The sequence below is a fragment of the Solea solea genome, chromosome 2 (genome assembly GCF_958295425.1).
Source record: "Solea solea chromosome 2, fSolSol10.1, whole genome shotgun sequence".
NCBI lineage: Eukaryota > Metazoa > Chordata > Actinopteri > Pleuronectiformes > Soleidae > Solea > Solea solea.
This window is the reverse complement of record NC_081135.1, coordinates 25958838-25975640: the sequence shown is the minus strand read 5'-3', so window position 1 is coordinate 25975640 and position 16803 is coordinate 25958838. Positions and strand designations below refer to the sequence as shown.

Here is a 16803-nt window from a genome sequence, read left to right as displayed (position 1 = left end):
CAGTGTTCTGCTGCTCACCAATACCAAAAATATCACCAAAGGAACCAGAACAAGTAGTTGACAGTTATGTCAGCATGTCCTTGGCTTGACGGCTTGTCTGTCAAAGCCAAAGAACGACAATGTGGCAAACTTGGATCAGCACTGTAGTGGATCATGATGAATAAGGAATACACTAAATTACACAAAAAAAAGGGGAGAGGTAGACGGACAGTGCAGCCTGTATGGCAGGAGAAGGAGCAGTGAAAGGTGGTGGAGGGCGAAAGGAGTCATCGGAGCAAACAGAAATGCTAGTTCAGTCCTGTCTATTCAAAGTGACAGCACGGAGTGACACAACTGGGCCAAGAGGGCGCCTTTGAGGCAAAACGTTATCACCCTTCCGAGTCAAAAACTGGTGATTCTGCATAGCTCTGAATAATTTTCACCAAGAGCTGGTGAAATTTTGCAACACCAAGCTGTGCTCTGTAATTAACCCGCTGTAATATTTATACTGTGAGGGTGATGAAGCCATGACGGACCAAAAAAAGTGTAAACAGCTGAATATGCACTTTTTCTTGTTAATAAAGGTCTTTTTTTTGTATGTTGAGTTGGCATTTTGTTAAATTGTTGTGCTCAATTTCGTATGTGAATGGAGTCTTTGGTGCCGTGGAGAACTTGCATTCAGCAGGAATAAGTAAATATGAATCACTTCTTCCACGAGAGGCGCAAACTCGCATGCATCCCAAGATGAATGTGTTCATGTTTCACACAAACAGCTCCTTGGATTGTTATTAAGTGCTCAAGTGGATCTTCTTCTAAAAAAAATAACAGTAAATAAACTGCTCCCATTCAAATGTCAAGCTTAATTGAGGGATCTGATGGATTCTTCACTGAAACAGTGCCCATTATTAGCACCGTTTTTCCTCCACATAGAAAGAGTTAATACCAATGACTTCAAATAGACTCAACAAACCGGTTTATTTTTTATTTATACCATCTGTATAACGTTGCTTAAATACATTTAGAGCATTTCATCTGCAGTGCCTGCACCTTGTCTCATTATCTGCAACCCTGTTGAGACTCCTGTCAAGAGAAATAAGCCCCACTGCTTTGCTGAGCCATCTAATACATTTGTCTGAAGCAGTATTCAGTGAACCCGACACACAAGTCCACACACATTAAGACTGGTAATGGGTTTGATAATGAAACCATGATTCCCCAGTATCAAAGGTATCAAAGTTAACAGGCAGTGGAGAAACAGGACGAGGACTGAGTGTGATTGAAGCCCGTTGGAAAAAGCAGACATTATGGGTGTTTGTTAAAGGTTCAGTGCTGTGAGTCGGAGCATGCAACTGGAAGACACCAAAAGGTTATACGCACCCATCCAGCCTCACATCTGGAAGACTCCTGTTGAGAGCAATCATGTCACTGGCCATCAAGTTAAACTGGTTAATCTTAAAGAGCTCCTTCATCTTCTCCTGGTCATCCTTGGGGATGTTCACCGCCTTGCCCATCTCCCCTGGACCCTCGTGGCTCCGAGATATCACCGCTGCAAAAATGAAAGAGACGAAACAGAATTGCATTCACCAGCTATTTTATTCTTTTTTTTTTTTTTTAAGATACACCTGTTCAAATACTCTTTAAAGCAAATATCCAATCAGCCACATGGCAGTGAGTCGCTGCATCTAGGCGCGCAGAGTCATGATGACATGGTCACGACGACCTGCTGTTCAAAGTTCAAATTGAGCATCAGACCGGGGAAGAAAGGTCATTTTAATTACTTTGAATGTGGCATGGCTGTTTCCAGACAGGAAACTGCTGATCCACTGGGATTCTCACATGAAACCATGAGCATCTCTGAATTACACAACACATCAAACTTTAAATAGATGGGCTACAGCACCAGAAGACCACACTGGACACTCGATTAGGTACAAATAATATGTAAAGAAATGTCCAGCGAGTGTATTTCTGATAAGAAAACATCCCACATTTATAGTTTTTTCCCTCAATTAATGTTTGACTTTATTATTTATTGATAGTGAAAGATTATAAGAACAACAACTGTTCAACAAATGACATCTCCTCTGTATATGGGAGTCGGAACAGTGTGGACTGAGTGCACTTCCTAACCCCAGTCTGTTCACCCTGTTCCTGGAGAAAATAACAAGTTATTGTGGCCTTTCGAGAACTCTGTAGTCTGTAGAAAGCATCACAGATGCAGGGTTTATTATCCATCTCTCCATGCTGAGGAGAGTGCAGCGAAGCATGCTAATCCCATCCCTGTAAACAGTGTAAAGAGTAACCCGACTGTTATTGTAAAAAGCCAGAGGACAAAAACATAATTTCCCAGATCAATGTGCACGTAGCAAAGCAGATATTGTGGATTATAACAGCAGTTTACGAACTGCCCGCTTATTTACGGCATGGTATGTTCCTCTTACTGATACAAACAGAAAATGTGATAGCATTCTCTTTTTCAGTATTTAAGTCCGGGGGGGAAAAAAACACCACAGACCACAAAAAAAAAGCTTAAGACATTTAATACAGAGAGTGCAGGGGCTCTGCTTAAGCTCTCTCCTGGTTACTCAGGTGAGTATTAAGCACTGTATAGGGATATTTAATTTCAATTTAATATGTTAGGAGGTTTTTTAATTCAGAGATTTAGCAGAATGTACCAATAAATGAAAGATAACATGAAAGCAAAATCCTTCCTGCAGTCACACAGTCCATGTTTCTTCAGTCAAACGCCTGCAAAACATCAGCAGAGCTGTTGATTCTTCTGCTGCTGCTGCTGCTGCTGCTCAGAGCTGACTCCTTTCACCAAAGGTAAATACTCACCCATGCATTTATCTCTCTCTGATAATCTCTAAGAGCAAAGGCAGTGATTTCAGTTAAAGGTGGCAAACAGTTCACATTAGCTGCATGGCCTCAAGTTAAGAGGATTTCCTACTGACCCTCAAAGAGACGGACTGGAGTTGGCTGGACTGCTAACCTGACTGACCGTGCCATTTTCTCTTTTGTGCTGCTGACATTACTCTTCATTTGGAGCCCTAAAAAGTGATGGTCACTGCTCAACAGAGAAAAAAGGCTTCAATCAAACGCAGCATCAGCTCCACTTCTCAAATGCATCACACTGAACACAGCAATAAACTCAGCTCATGGGTTTTCAGGCAAAAAAAAAAAGAGGAAGGAATGATTGTATTTACACAATAACCAAGAACATGGATTCGCAACAAATGTCTTCCTATATTGTAATGAAGGTTTAGTAATAAGAAATACCAATTTTAACACATTTGTCAAACAAATTTTGCCTTATATTCATAGGAAGCAAAACAAAAGTGTATTTATATGTTTATATCAGAGGTGGGGGACTCGAGTCACGTGACTTGACTCGACTTAAGACTTGAGTAAAGACTGGAAATTACCTGACTGTCATTTTTTTTTTGCATATTTAAATGTAGAAAATATAGGAAATCATCTTTATCTTCAGTATTCACACGACTTGACACTTGCTTGACTTGGGACTTGCTTGAGACTTGAATGCTAATATATTTGTTGAGTGGACAGGAGTGATGGACCATAACGTTTATTGTGGTCAGGCTGAAAAAATTACTGGCATGAGCAAAGATATAACTGCTCTAGTCTGTAATTGAAAACGTTATGTAAAAGGGTCATTATTGACCTGGTGATGGCTGGATGTCAGATAAAAGACATTATGTTCAAAGTAGCTACTGAAATCACCACACAAGTGAGGCAAATCAGCCAAAAGTTAGTGATTTTAAATTAAATATGCATTCATCAAAATCCAAATACTATGTGCACTGAGCACTTAAGCACCTAAAGCACTTTTAAAACTATGGTTCCCACTTCCCGATTTGCCTTGCTGCATTGCACTTTTTGTACGTCTTTGTTTACTGGAATACAATGTTTCCTGCTATTCCTCGTTTGTGTTATTTGTTTGGGAACATGAACCTGCCGCGGGAAAACGGGTGTAAATTAGCCACAGGCTCAATCTGGCATATTATACATTGATGCTCATTACTGTGCAATTCCCTGTTCTAAATAAATAAGTAAATAAAGCTGTTTTGTGTGTGACACAGTGAAGACACCCACACTGCACAGTGGAGCAGATGATTGTTGGTTAGTTTACTCTGTGAGTCAGTTAGAGCAGCTCTGAGAAAAAAAAACCTCTAAAGTAATCCTACGTGATAATAAGTACAAAGCACCAAACAGATCAACCAAGCATTTCAGCATCTTTTCGTTAGTGTAACGATCAAAGTGGGCAGATTCTGATTCAAAACCGAACGTGAATAAAAGCCACAAAACGTGTGTGGTGAAATGAATAAGAGACTTGTAGCGTCACAGCAAATGTTGTGAACGGACTCCTCGTGTACTTTGTGAGTCGTGTAAAATTAGACTTTTGTATGGTAATCGGTCTCAGTAGCTGGCAGCTCTGCCACATTCCATCCTTAAAAGCAGCTTAGCTTCTTACAAACCTGCTTACTCGAGGACATGTGAGGAAATGAACTCTGCTAAAGCGGTGCTTTGTTTTAGGTTAATATTAGAAACACACACACACACACACACACATATTGTCTGTCTCTCTCTCTCTCTCTCTCTCGCTCTCTCCAACATGCACTCAAAAAAAAAACAATGGATAGAGAATCAGCAGATAAATAAATCTAATACTGTTACATAAATGGTCTGATTTTATATAATGCTTTAGTCCTGAGGACCACTCAACGCTGCTTTATATTACAGGTTTGCTCACTCACACATTCATACACTGCATCTATGTGCAGCATGATTTTTTCATCATACATCTTTCATACCCGCTCACAGCCGTCAGGAGCAACATGGGGTTAAGCGTCTTTCCCAAGGACACATCAGCATGTAGACTGCCACTGAGCTACTGTCAGTTTGTGGATTAAAAAAAGTCCTCTTTTGTCATATTATTCACAGAAAATTACAAGAGACCCAAAACAAAAAGGAGAACATTGTTGCTTCACTCAAACTGGTTATCAAATTCAGCAATCCAACATGTTGAGCAAAGTCTCATAATCTTAATCGTAAAAAAAAAAAAAAAGAGCGATCTTAGAAGTTCTTCCTGATTTGATAATGTCAATATTGCTGAGACTCTTATGAACATTCAGGCTCAAGGGCTCAAACTTGTGTAAATCTCATGCTGTAATTTTTGATATTTAGGGATTTATTTTACTTTTCAGTTCCCATTAATATCATCGCCCTTTTAGATCATAGTAGACAGACTGTAATTACTTCACCCACTACAAAATGCATTCCACACTGATTGTTTGGCAATTTTTTTTTTGACTGAATTGTCATTATGTCATTAAAGGACTTACTACTTCAAAGCTTAAAGCAGGTCTGATTCACAGGTTTTCTGTGCTCGCTGAATATTCCAGTACAACTGTAAGGAGTCGTTTCACGTCACAAGATGTGTCATCCATTACAGTGAACACCGTGTCTCCATTTATTGTTGTCAAAGCAAAATCAGTCTTCATTCATAGCTGCAGTCATATTGTCACCTTGGTAAGATATAAATAGGCACATCATAGAGGGAAAAATAGCAGAACAGCAGGCTTTCAAAAGGTTCATCGAGTTTACAATCATCAACAAAACCATGTATATGCTCCCTGATTAGGAGATTAAGAATTAAATAAAGAACACACAAATATGTTTGATAATATTTTTATACCACTATGAGATTAAACACAAAGGTTACCATAGGTTTATGAATGAATCTACAATTATTAAAATGTCGTTCTCCCTCTATTTCACAAATGGAACACAAAAAAAAATCAAAAAAAAAGAAGACTGAAAATCTATTCAATGTAAACTCTTCTGTACACTTTAAAAGAAAACCTCAACACTGAAAAAGTTAAAGCTTAAGATGACAGGGAATGAAGCAGTTGAGCGAGACTTAGTTTACGTGCACACCATCTCATGACGGAAAACACTGGAGCTCTGTCACGTCTGTGACATACGTCACATCACCGATCTGGACTCACCTCGAAGAGCCGGTAGTAGCAGGCGGTCTTTCCTGTCGTCACATTTGTTACACTCGCTGAAGTAGAGCAGCAAGAACACGTCCACCAGCACCCACACGAGAGAGGTGGTTAACACCACTTTGCAGTAGACGAAACGTCGCATCACCTCCCCAGGATGTCGGCCAGGCAGCCAAACAGGGAGGGTCGCAGTGAACGCTCAGGAGCACACGGTCTGCTGACGAGGTGTCTGAACTCTGGAGACGGGCCGAGGGAACGAGCAGGGTTGACTAAGAGGCGTCATCCTACAGGGCAGAGAGGACACGAAACAAATGAGTGAAACTCGAGTAATCCACATTAAAATAAGCTTCATCATGAAGTGCAGAAAATGTGATGAAATTGTTATTAATTATCTACAGACTTTATTTCATGCATTTCATGAGTCTTTGAATAATACAACATTGCTTACTCGCCCTTTACCCAAATAAAAATTCCAATATTATGTTCAAAACCTTGACTTTATGCAGTTTTACCCTTGCGTGCCTACTTTCTTGTTCAGATTGTACCTGATGGGTTTAGCAGAAAAGTACATTTTAATAAAAGCATGAATTCAGAATAGAATTCACATATTACATATTTTAAAATGCTTTTCTGCATTTGTCAAGATTCTAAAATTCTACTATGAGTTAAACATTTTTCCAGGTTCCACTTTAAGACTTTCAAACAAAATGACTGACTTTTCAAGGTCCAGAAAACAACACCTTGTTACTCCAACTCAGTTTAGACCTTAACAAGGCTGAAGTGACTCATGTTTTTTTTTTTTTTTTCCTTCAGGGATTTGTGGTCACAAACATTTGTCAATTTACAATTTTCAGATTGAAAATGTGGCCATGCAAAGTGAAGGTGAGTCACGTCAGAATCCATGAGACTTTTCCCTATACACATGTGCATCGTATTCACAGTAAAGGTACATCTTGTCCTACCTTACACATCTCCCGCTACAATACAGAGCGGTCTCACAAATGTGAAATTTTCTGTTGTTGCTGTTGATGAGGATAGGAAAACATGTGCCATTTAAGATGAATTATATGAATGTGAACCGTCAAATCAGCTCTGTAAGGAATCATACTGTATATTCTGAGTGTAGCCTTAGATCTTTTTTGCCTCTCTTTCTCTTATTTCATCGTCTCTCTCGCTCTAAGTGTCTGGCATGAACAGAGCATATGTGAGACTTGTTTTTGTTTTTAAGTTGTGTGTGTTGTTATTAAAGGCGATTCTGACCCTACTTTGCAGATGTGATATCAGCCAGGTGAGACAAAATCCATCCATCCATTACTTTACCCGCTTAACCTTTAAAGATCGTAGGAAGAGCTGAAGCCAATCCCAGGTGGAATCATATGAGAGACAGGTAAAAACCTGGATAGGTCGCCACGCCAGTCCATCACAAAACCAACAACCAGAGACAAAAACAACCATTCACACTCACATGGAAAATATAAAACAGTGAGGAAACAGTAAAAACCTCTTTCCACTATGATGTCACAGGTGTGACAAATCCATGTTTAAAACAGGATAAGTGTTATTATATTAATTCCTTATGTTCCATCATATGTTATAGTCATGAAGTAATACATGGCTGGAAACCAGTAGCCACTTGGGTTAGGGTTAGGGTTAGCCACAAGAACTCCTGATATATTAACTTAAAATCTCATAAGCATGATCCTAATAACAAAAGGAAACAACTTTAAAGGAGACAAAAATTGCTATTAGATATATAGACATCCATCTGCAGGCAGATTGATTTTTGGGAAAATATGATTTTCTGACAGATATTGCATCTGCAATATGATTTGTAATGTATTTTTTTTTAAGACGTTCAGTTCAATATTCACTGAATTATAGATTTAAAATGTGACGGAGCACTACCACATGTCACCAGCAAAACATTAACTCTATTGCAAGTCTATTGCAAGGATGAGAGCTTTTAGATATGAATCTGTCATCTGAAATTGTGATTTTTGATTTATAAACAATGGTGAAACTGTGGACTCATCTGCCAATATTGATGTTTCAGAATAAGGAGGAGAGAAAGAGAATTTGTGTGGCTCTACTAGTGAAGATACACACTAAGTGGCACAGTTTAAAGTTTAAAAATGACCAAACAGAAGATCACAGCCAGCTTCTTACATTCAACTAACCCCTGACCCTCCACATTTATTGTTTTTTTCATTTGAAAGGGTGAGTGACTGACTTTTAAGTTCACCTTTTCAGAATTCTCTCACTCCATCAGTAGTGTCGCTCAAATCTGCAAAGCTTTCACACCAGAGAACGCATTACACACACACACACACACACACACACTGCCCTGGGCCGTCTCTTATCTCATTCTCAAACAAGGCAGCATCTGTCCAACTGTGTCCAAAGCTTCAGATTCAGCTCACAGCACTGTCCAGTACAGTGAACTCACACTCCTTTCATAGACTTCTGGCCCAAGTCGATGGACACAACGGACTCACAGATAATGAGCGTCGTCGAGCAAATGGTCTCAGCTGAGCGTTCTTGAAAATACAAGAACGTGTGTGTGTGTGGCATATCAGGGACACACAACTCGTATGCAAATGAATGAGGACTATATGTTTCCTGGTGTCTGTTTGCATCCCTTACCATCCGCTTTGGTGCGTCAGTGCTTGAGAGACGCATTCGGGTTTGTTATCATCATGGCTGCTCGACCAGCAGCTTAGCTGGAGTCTCACCCTGAAGAAGTCTGTGTCAATTAGTCCAATAAAGTAAAGTGCACAGATGGAGTACAACAACTAGTCTGACAGTATTAAATACAAAATAGTCTCTCCCTCTTTTCTATGCAAACCTTCTCAGATCTACCAAGACAAACCACTGACAACTGTTGACCACCGATGGATGAAGTGTCTCGCACAAGGTTACATCAAGAAATCAGAAATAAACCAGCAATGCTTCAGTCACACGTCACCTCATTCCTCTGACAGGCAGTGAGCAGAGCTGTGTTTCTAAAACCAGCACTTTTTATGTGCTGCATCAGGTGTGGAAACCTGACACAACCTGAAACCTGGCATTAAATGACTGAAGGACACCTCAACTTAAAATACTGAAAAGTAAGATTTTTCTTTTTTGCACCAGTGCACATTTTTGCAGCCATCATATTGGCACGAACATTGACAAATGTTAATCTACGCCCAGCCCTAATAGGAAGGGCACGTGATTATAGAAGCTTATCCCAGTAAACCCATTAGGCCACACATGGGCAACATATGGCCCCAGGGCCAGATCCAACACACGGAGCAGCTTTATTCAGCCTGGGATGTTCGCAAAGGAAAACAAAATGACCCCAAAAAAAATCAATAAAAGGCAGCAGTATGAACCAAAGTTACCTCAGACAAATGTGCTGCCACTGGCACACAGATTAACCAGTTACAGCTCTTACTGCTGCATCTTCACATTAATAGCATTTCACTGATAAAACACAGCTCCACTTATTGTGATGAACTCATGAACTGTCCCATGCTGCTTCTATGTAGCACACAGATTTGCTGAAGGAAGCTCTTCTTCCTGCTCTATGCTTTTTTACACTACATTCTAATGTTCTACTTTTAAAAATGCATGTAAATGCTTGTTTTGCATGTTGCATAAAGGAATGGTTTTAATAAATCTGAATTAATGATCCACTGGAGATTCAAAAAAACGATGTGCTGTCATGTGTGGTCTTTTGTATCCATTATCAGTGGCATATATTTTCACTGAGCATACACAAACACAGGATCTGTTATCATTTGTATGCTTGTGTGTACGCTAGAGATGGGACAATATACGATGTTGTCGCATATTATGAGAGAAACCACTCACAATATGTTAATTGTGCTGAATTTTCATTAGCAGGAAAACCTTGAATTTGGAAAATTGTGTGTTCTTTGTGACATGAGTAACAGTTGTGTCTACATTTGTGCACATTGTCTGAAAGCTTACAAAGAGCAGGGGAAACAACAAAAACATGACTGACACTACCCAAAATAAAAACTATTCATATAAAAAACATGTTACTAATATTACCAACCAATGAACCGTAAAGTAAACTGACAGAAAGACCTGTCTGTTTCCATTTATGGATCTAAAAAATGTGTTCCTTAGCAACAAGTAAGGAGTGTTTCAAAGACAGGTGTGTAAAGCCTGGCCCATGCTAGAGGATAATTGTCCAGATTTCGGTCCTGATCTGGCCCTTCCAACAATCGTGGGTTCCTTCCGTTTTTAGGCTGATTTGAACAGATTATCCAGCCAAATTATCCTGTAGTGTGAGGGATTAACAGACACAATTTTAAAATCAGAGTCTTCCTGATTTTTCAAATCGGAAAGTAATACACATATTTGCTGAACAGCAATTGGGGGGCATGAGTAGAACACCGCAATAACAAATGAGAGAGAGCTGACTGGGAAACGGATGTTGTGTACTTTTGTTTAGAACTGTAACTTGTACAAGGCAAGTTGAGTCCTGTCTTCTCAACCATGACTTCATCCACAGCTTGATTGAATCATCTAGTCTGTGCTTTCTCAGGATTAAAACATTGAAAATCGGGGACTTCCGGTGGGAACACCGTCAAGATGGCCGCATAGCGAGAGAGCTCCCGATTGAGTCAGCGTAATTAGAGAAATTTCCCCATACAAACCATATAAATCATTCCACGAAAACAACGATAAGACAGGGGATATAATCCACAACTCCACTAACTAAGAAATAAACGACGTCCGAAGACAGGTGGGTGAGAAAGTCGGGACGTAGCAACATTAGCAGCGAACAGGCTTAAACTGGCAAATAACGCGGTGAGGTACGGAGAAATGGCCGACTTGGAACTGATTCTCAGTGAACTAAGAGGGTTTCGCCAAGAGAATAAAGTACAATTGGAGACAATAAAAGAAGAAATTGGGAAGGTGAATACCAGACTGGACGAAGCGGAAGGGCGAATTGAGAAAGCAGAAGAGAGGATACAAAATACAGAGGAAGTTATCACGGCTATGCTAAAGCTGCACACCAAGCTGGAGGATAAGCTGCTGGATCTGGAGAGTCGCTCCAGACGCGAGAACATAAGGATATACGGGGTGCCGGAGGGGTCCGAGAAGGAATCAGCATCGATGGTCTCATTTGTGGAAAATTTACTCCGTGAGGGTCTCGAACTAACTGAAGACATGCCCGACCTGCAGATTGAAAGGGCTCATCGGTCCGCGGGACCGCAGCCACCGGTGGATGCGCCGCCACGCTCCATCATAATTAAGTTTCTAAGTTTTAAAACCAAAGAGACATTACTACGCAAAGCATGGCAAAAGAAGGGGTTCACCTGGCAAGAAAACCACATAAACCTGGACCACGACTATCCACCTCTAATACTTAAAAAACGGAGAGAATATACAGAGATACGCAAAGTGTTGAAGGAAAACAAAGTTCAGTTCCAGACGCTCTTCCCTGCCAGGCTGCGTGTGAGACATGACGACGGAACCAGAACCTACGATACTATAGAGGAGGCATCAGAGGACCTGCTAAGAAGAGGCTACACCGTGACAACCACCAGACCTCCGGAGACGCTTATTGAGCAGGTGCAACGACTGTCCTGGAGGAGAGTGGACAGACGAGCGATGAAGGGCACAACCGGGCGGGATTCTAGCTACAAGGAAAAGCTTCGAGCCTTCAGAAGACCATCACCGGCCCCCTCCGGGACATAAAGGATTTAACCCACAGCTCGAGGACGGCGGAGTCAACTATGAAATTGGTGGAGATCCACTATTGAATAGACTGGCTCTTTCGGGGTCCTTGGATTTTTTGTTTTCTGTTTTCTCTCTCTTCTTTTTTCCTGTATGCGACTGTCGCAGGTAAGGGCCTCTCCCTCCAGACTGAGGAGGGAGACTTTTCCCTTCGAGCCACCTTGGAAGGCTCAACAGGGTCAGGTTAATAGACCCCTATATAGGGAGTCACACGGACAAATTGTGTTTAGTGGGATGTTTATCAATATGTTAGTTGTTCATTCCCTGCCGGTTCTTGCAGGGAGGGGGAAGCGCACCAGGTTTTTCAGTAAGATGACGGGGGAATCACATAGATGCAAAACAGGTCTTTAAAAATAGCTTCATTTAATATAAATGGAGTACTCAATCCAGTTAAGAGAGGGAAGATCTTTTCAAAATTAAAGAAAGATAAAATTCAAGTGGCTTTCTTACAGGAGTCACACCTCAATGACTCTGAACATGCTAAATTGAATAAATCAGGATTTAAACATGTTTTCTTTTCTTCCCATGTGTCTGGGAAGCGGAGAGGGGTGGCGACTCTGATATCTAGTGCTGTAAACTACGAACACATATCAGAACTCAAAGATAACGAAGGCAGATTTGTTATGGTTACAGGTAAAATAGAAGGAATAGTGATAAGTCTCCTTAACGTGTATGTTCCTCCGGGTAGTGGCTGGTTTTTCTACAAACATATAGTTGATCTAATGACAACAAAAAGTCAAGGGATTTTAATATGTGGAGGAGATTTTAACATCCGATTAAATCCGAAAGTTGACTCGTCACACGGGAAATCTGACGCAAACGCCAATAGCAGAAGATTAAACACTTGGTTGCATGAGGTGGGGATTGTGGACGTATGGAGAGAGTTAAACCCGACAAGCCGAGACTATTCCCATTACTCACACGCTCACAACGTCTACTCACGAATCGATTACTTTTTCATGCTTAAAGGAGATATTTTTATGGTGGATAACTGTGAAATAGGACCCAGTACCATTTCGGACCATGGTCCCGTTTATATGTCACTCCATCTAAATAATAATAAGAAGAAGTCCACTCTCTGGAGACTGAACTCAAACATTCTGAATAACCAAATTATTAAGGATAAGTTGATAGGTGAAATTCAGTTGTATTTGGAGAATAACGATAATGATGAAGTGACTCCACCTATCCTCTGGGATGCTTTGAAGGCGGTGATTAGGGGTAAAATAATAGCCATCTGCTCATATGAGAAGAAAATTAAGGAACAAAAACTTAAAAACTTAGAAGAGGACTTGAAGAGATTACAGAAAGAACATGCAAAGTCTCTCAAAACTGACGACAAATGTAAGATTAAAAAACTAAAAAAGGAAATAGATGAGATAAATACTCAGGAAATTCAAAAAAAGCTTCTCTTTACAAAGCAACAATACTATGAGGTGGGTGGAAAATCACTGAAACTTCTCTCATATAGGTTAAAGAAACAACAAGCAGATAGAACTATACATAAAATAAAAAACTCAGCAACAAACAACATAGAAACTAGTCCGGAGAAAATCAAGCAGTGCTTTCGAAATTACTATAAAACATTATATTCCCAACCTCAGGCAAGCAACGACAACCAGATTGATACCTTTCTGGCTCAGATAAATCTCCCGAAGATCACTGATGATCAAAATGAAAAGTTAATATCTAAAATAACAAAAGAAGAAATTCAATTAGCAATCAGGAAGATGAAAGGGGGGAAGTCTCCTGGGACAGATGGTTTTCCCACAGAATGGTACAAAACAATGCAAGATCAACTAATTCCAACATTATTAAAAACGTTCAATTGGGTTTTGGAAAACAAAAACATCCCCCCCTCATGGAAGGAGGCGACGATTTCAGTGATTCCTAAGGAGGGGAAAGATAAATCAGAATGTGGGAATTATCGTCCTATAAGTCTTCTGAATAATGATTATAAATTATTCACATCCATATTGTCTAAAAGAATAGAACTGATATTACCAGTATTAATACACAAGGACCAGACTGGCTTTGTAAGACAAAGGCAGACCCAAGATAACATCAGAAGAACATTACACGTTATGAGACAAGTCACACAAAAAAGATTGGAGACACTGATATTGAGTTTGGACGCAGAGAAAGCATTCGATTCAGTGAGGTGGTCATTCTTATATAAGGTACTTTCAAAATTCGGCTTCCATACAACTATAATTGATACATTTGCAGCATTATACAACAAACCAACAGCTAGAATTAAAATCAATGGAGATCTAACCGATTCATTCATTCTGGAAAGAGGAACAAGACAGGGGTGTTGTGCGTCGCCACTCCTCTTTGCCTTGTTTATAGAACCCATGAGTCAATTGATTAGGCAGAGATCCGATATAAAGGGGGTGACGATGACTTCAGGGGAGCAAAAACTGGCTCTATTTGCTGACGATTTATTGATAAGTTTATCACAACCTACACGGACACTCCCAAATCTGATGAAATTGCTAGAGGAATTTGGTTTCATTTCTGGTTATAAAATTAATATCAACAAAACTCAAGTGTTAACATTTAATTATGACCCTCCATCTTCAATTAAGATCAGGTATGATTGGAAATGGGATGCTAAGTCCATCAAATATTTGGGGGTCTCACTGCCCAGAGACTTCTCGAGATTGTATGATATCAATTACGGCCCATTAAGTTCGAGAATAAAGTCTGACATACGTAGATGGAATGTTATTCCCTTTTTCAGTTTAAGCTCCCGGATAGAATCAATCAGGATGAATATTCTTCCACGCATGCTGTACCTTTTTCAGTGTTTGCCAGTCAAAATTCCATCTAAGCAGTTCTTAGAATGGGACAGAATAATAGCGAGGTATTTATGGCAAGGGAAAAAGGCCAGAATTAAATTTAAGACGCTGCAATTAAGAAAAGAAAAAGGTGGAATGGGCCTTCCCTGCTTACAGGAATATTATCTTGCAGCCCAAATGAGACCTTTAGTTTGTCTGTGTTCACCAACATACTCTGCAGCATGGAAGGAAATAGAAGGCACGGTAATAAAGGGAATCCCAATAACAGCCCTACTATGTGATAACAGATTACAAGTAGGACAGGAAATTCCAGAAGACTCCATAACTGGCAGCTTTCTGAAACCCTGGCAGGAAATAGTAAAAATTTGTAGATTAGGAGAAGCATCTAAAATGATGAGGTGGTGTGCCTATGATTCAGACTTTGCACCAAATAGAATTGATGCCAGATTTAAGATATGGATTTCAAAAGGTTTAACTACCTATTATTCATTTGTCCACAAAGGGACATTTCGGAGTTTTGAAGACCTACAGAAGGATCATGGACTAGGAAGGGATGATTTCTTTAGATATCTACAAGTGAGACATTATTTTAACAAAAATCTTAAAGAGGTGTTAGGAAGAGGTGAGTCAGGGCTCATGGAGGTATTTTTATCATTAACTAAACCCAGATCAGGCAATAAAATTATCTCCAAGTTATATAATGCCATACAATTAGCTAAACAGGAGAATACAGATTACATTAAAAAGAAATGGGAAAAAGAAGTAAATGTAACGATCACACAGGAGAGCTGGGAGAATATATGCCAGCTACAATGGGTCTCGACCGGGTCAAACACGTGGCGGGAATTCTGCTGGAAAAACACCACAAGATTTTTTATTACACCTATTCAGAGAAGACATCAGGGCAAGGGGGATGCTTGTTGGAGACACTGTGGGTCGAATGGAGCTAATCATTTTCATATTTTTTGGGACTGTCAGGTAATAAGATCTTACTGGGTAGAGATCCACAAACATATTAAAAATGTATTTAGTGTAAATATTCCGTTTAAATGTGAAACTATGTATTTGGGCGATCTGTTGTTGGAAACATGGAACAACAGAGACAAAAAATTGCTGGCTATACTGTTGGCAGCCAGTAAGAAATCCGTTACGAGGAAATGGTTAAAAGTAGAACCACCCACCATTGATGATTGGATTGAAATTGTCTATGGGATTTATATAATGGAGAAGATCTCCTTTTCTCTCAAAGTTGAAAAAGACAAATTTTATAAGATGTGGTCCAAATGGACTGAGTATGTGAAACCAATCAGATCTGATTTCATCTGACTGTATTTGTGCTTTGTGTGAAATTGACCTTTTTTTAAGTGATGTTTTGTTTCTTTGAGATGGTGCGCTCCCCAGTTTTGTTTTGTGAGTTTATTGTTCTCAACTAGATAAGTAATGGTCCGTAAAAGTAAATTCCAGAAGGGCAATATGGACAAATTCATCAGGATTTTCTGAATCCATCCTTTCCTTTGACCTTGAATGACTACAGCTGTATTTATTGTATGTGATGGAAACTTGCCTTTCTGAATAAAAAGATAATTTCAAAAAAAAAAAAACATTGAAAATCAATTACAAGGTTGTTGTGTCTGTGGTCTCCCACGTTTTTTAACAAAGTCAGATTTGAACATCCTCTGGTGTGGGGCAGGCAGTCGAATTAGTGCTTTCTGAAATGTGTCAAGGAACAACTACGGTGTTTGCATAACAGAAAGAGTGTTGATTTCCATATATATAATTGGCTTATTATTAAGTTAGGTTAGTTAAAAAAATTATTATTTCACAACCATTAAAATTGTATACACAAATACTTAGTAGTATAGTCCTTTTCTTCCAAAAAAAACATCTTAATTGTTACATACTGACTGGATATTTTATTTTGAATTATGAATTTAAAGCAGATTTTAATAGGGTGTATCTATTCCTAATGAGAGTATATGCACGATTTTGCTTTAAAATGTATTATTATTATCATTATTAGTAGTATTATTATTATTACATGTATGACTACAACAGTAAATAGGCTTCTATCTCCTTCACTTCTATACTAGCACCATGTACAACAATTGTTTTACTCAATGAAGAAACTGTATATCTACATATGCTGTGATATTATGTTAACTTTACTACAGAAGAGACTAAATGACCTCTGCAGTTGGGTGCAAGGAAAAACATATATATCGGTATCAGATACACCG

The 16803-nt window shown here is 39.4% G+C and overlaps 1 protein-coding gene across 3 annotated transcripts in view; it reads right to left on the bottom strand.

The window, feature by feature from the left end:
• Positions 1-16803, bottom strand: part of galnt13 (UDP-N-acetyl-alpha-D-galactosamine:polypeptide N-acetylgalactosaminyltransferase 13) — a 38457-nt gene that overhangs the window by 20842 nt on the left and 812 nt on the right. For all 3 annotated transcript variants that reach the window (XM_058620426.1, XM_058620437.1, XM_058620446.1), the window contains exons 2-3: positions 6009-6289; positions 1357-1525 (exon numbers count right to left, since the gene is read on the bottom strand). In XM_058620426.1, the coding sequence (XP_058476409.1) occupies positions 1357-1525; positions 6009-6150 (311 nt within the window). In that variant the 5' untranslated portion in view covers positions 6151-6289. The remainder of the gene's footprint in view (positions 1-1356; positions 1526-6008; positions 6290-16803) is intronic.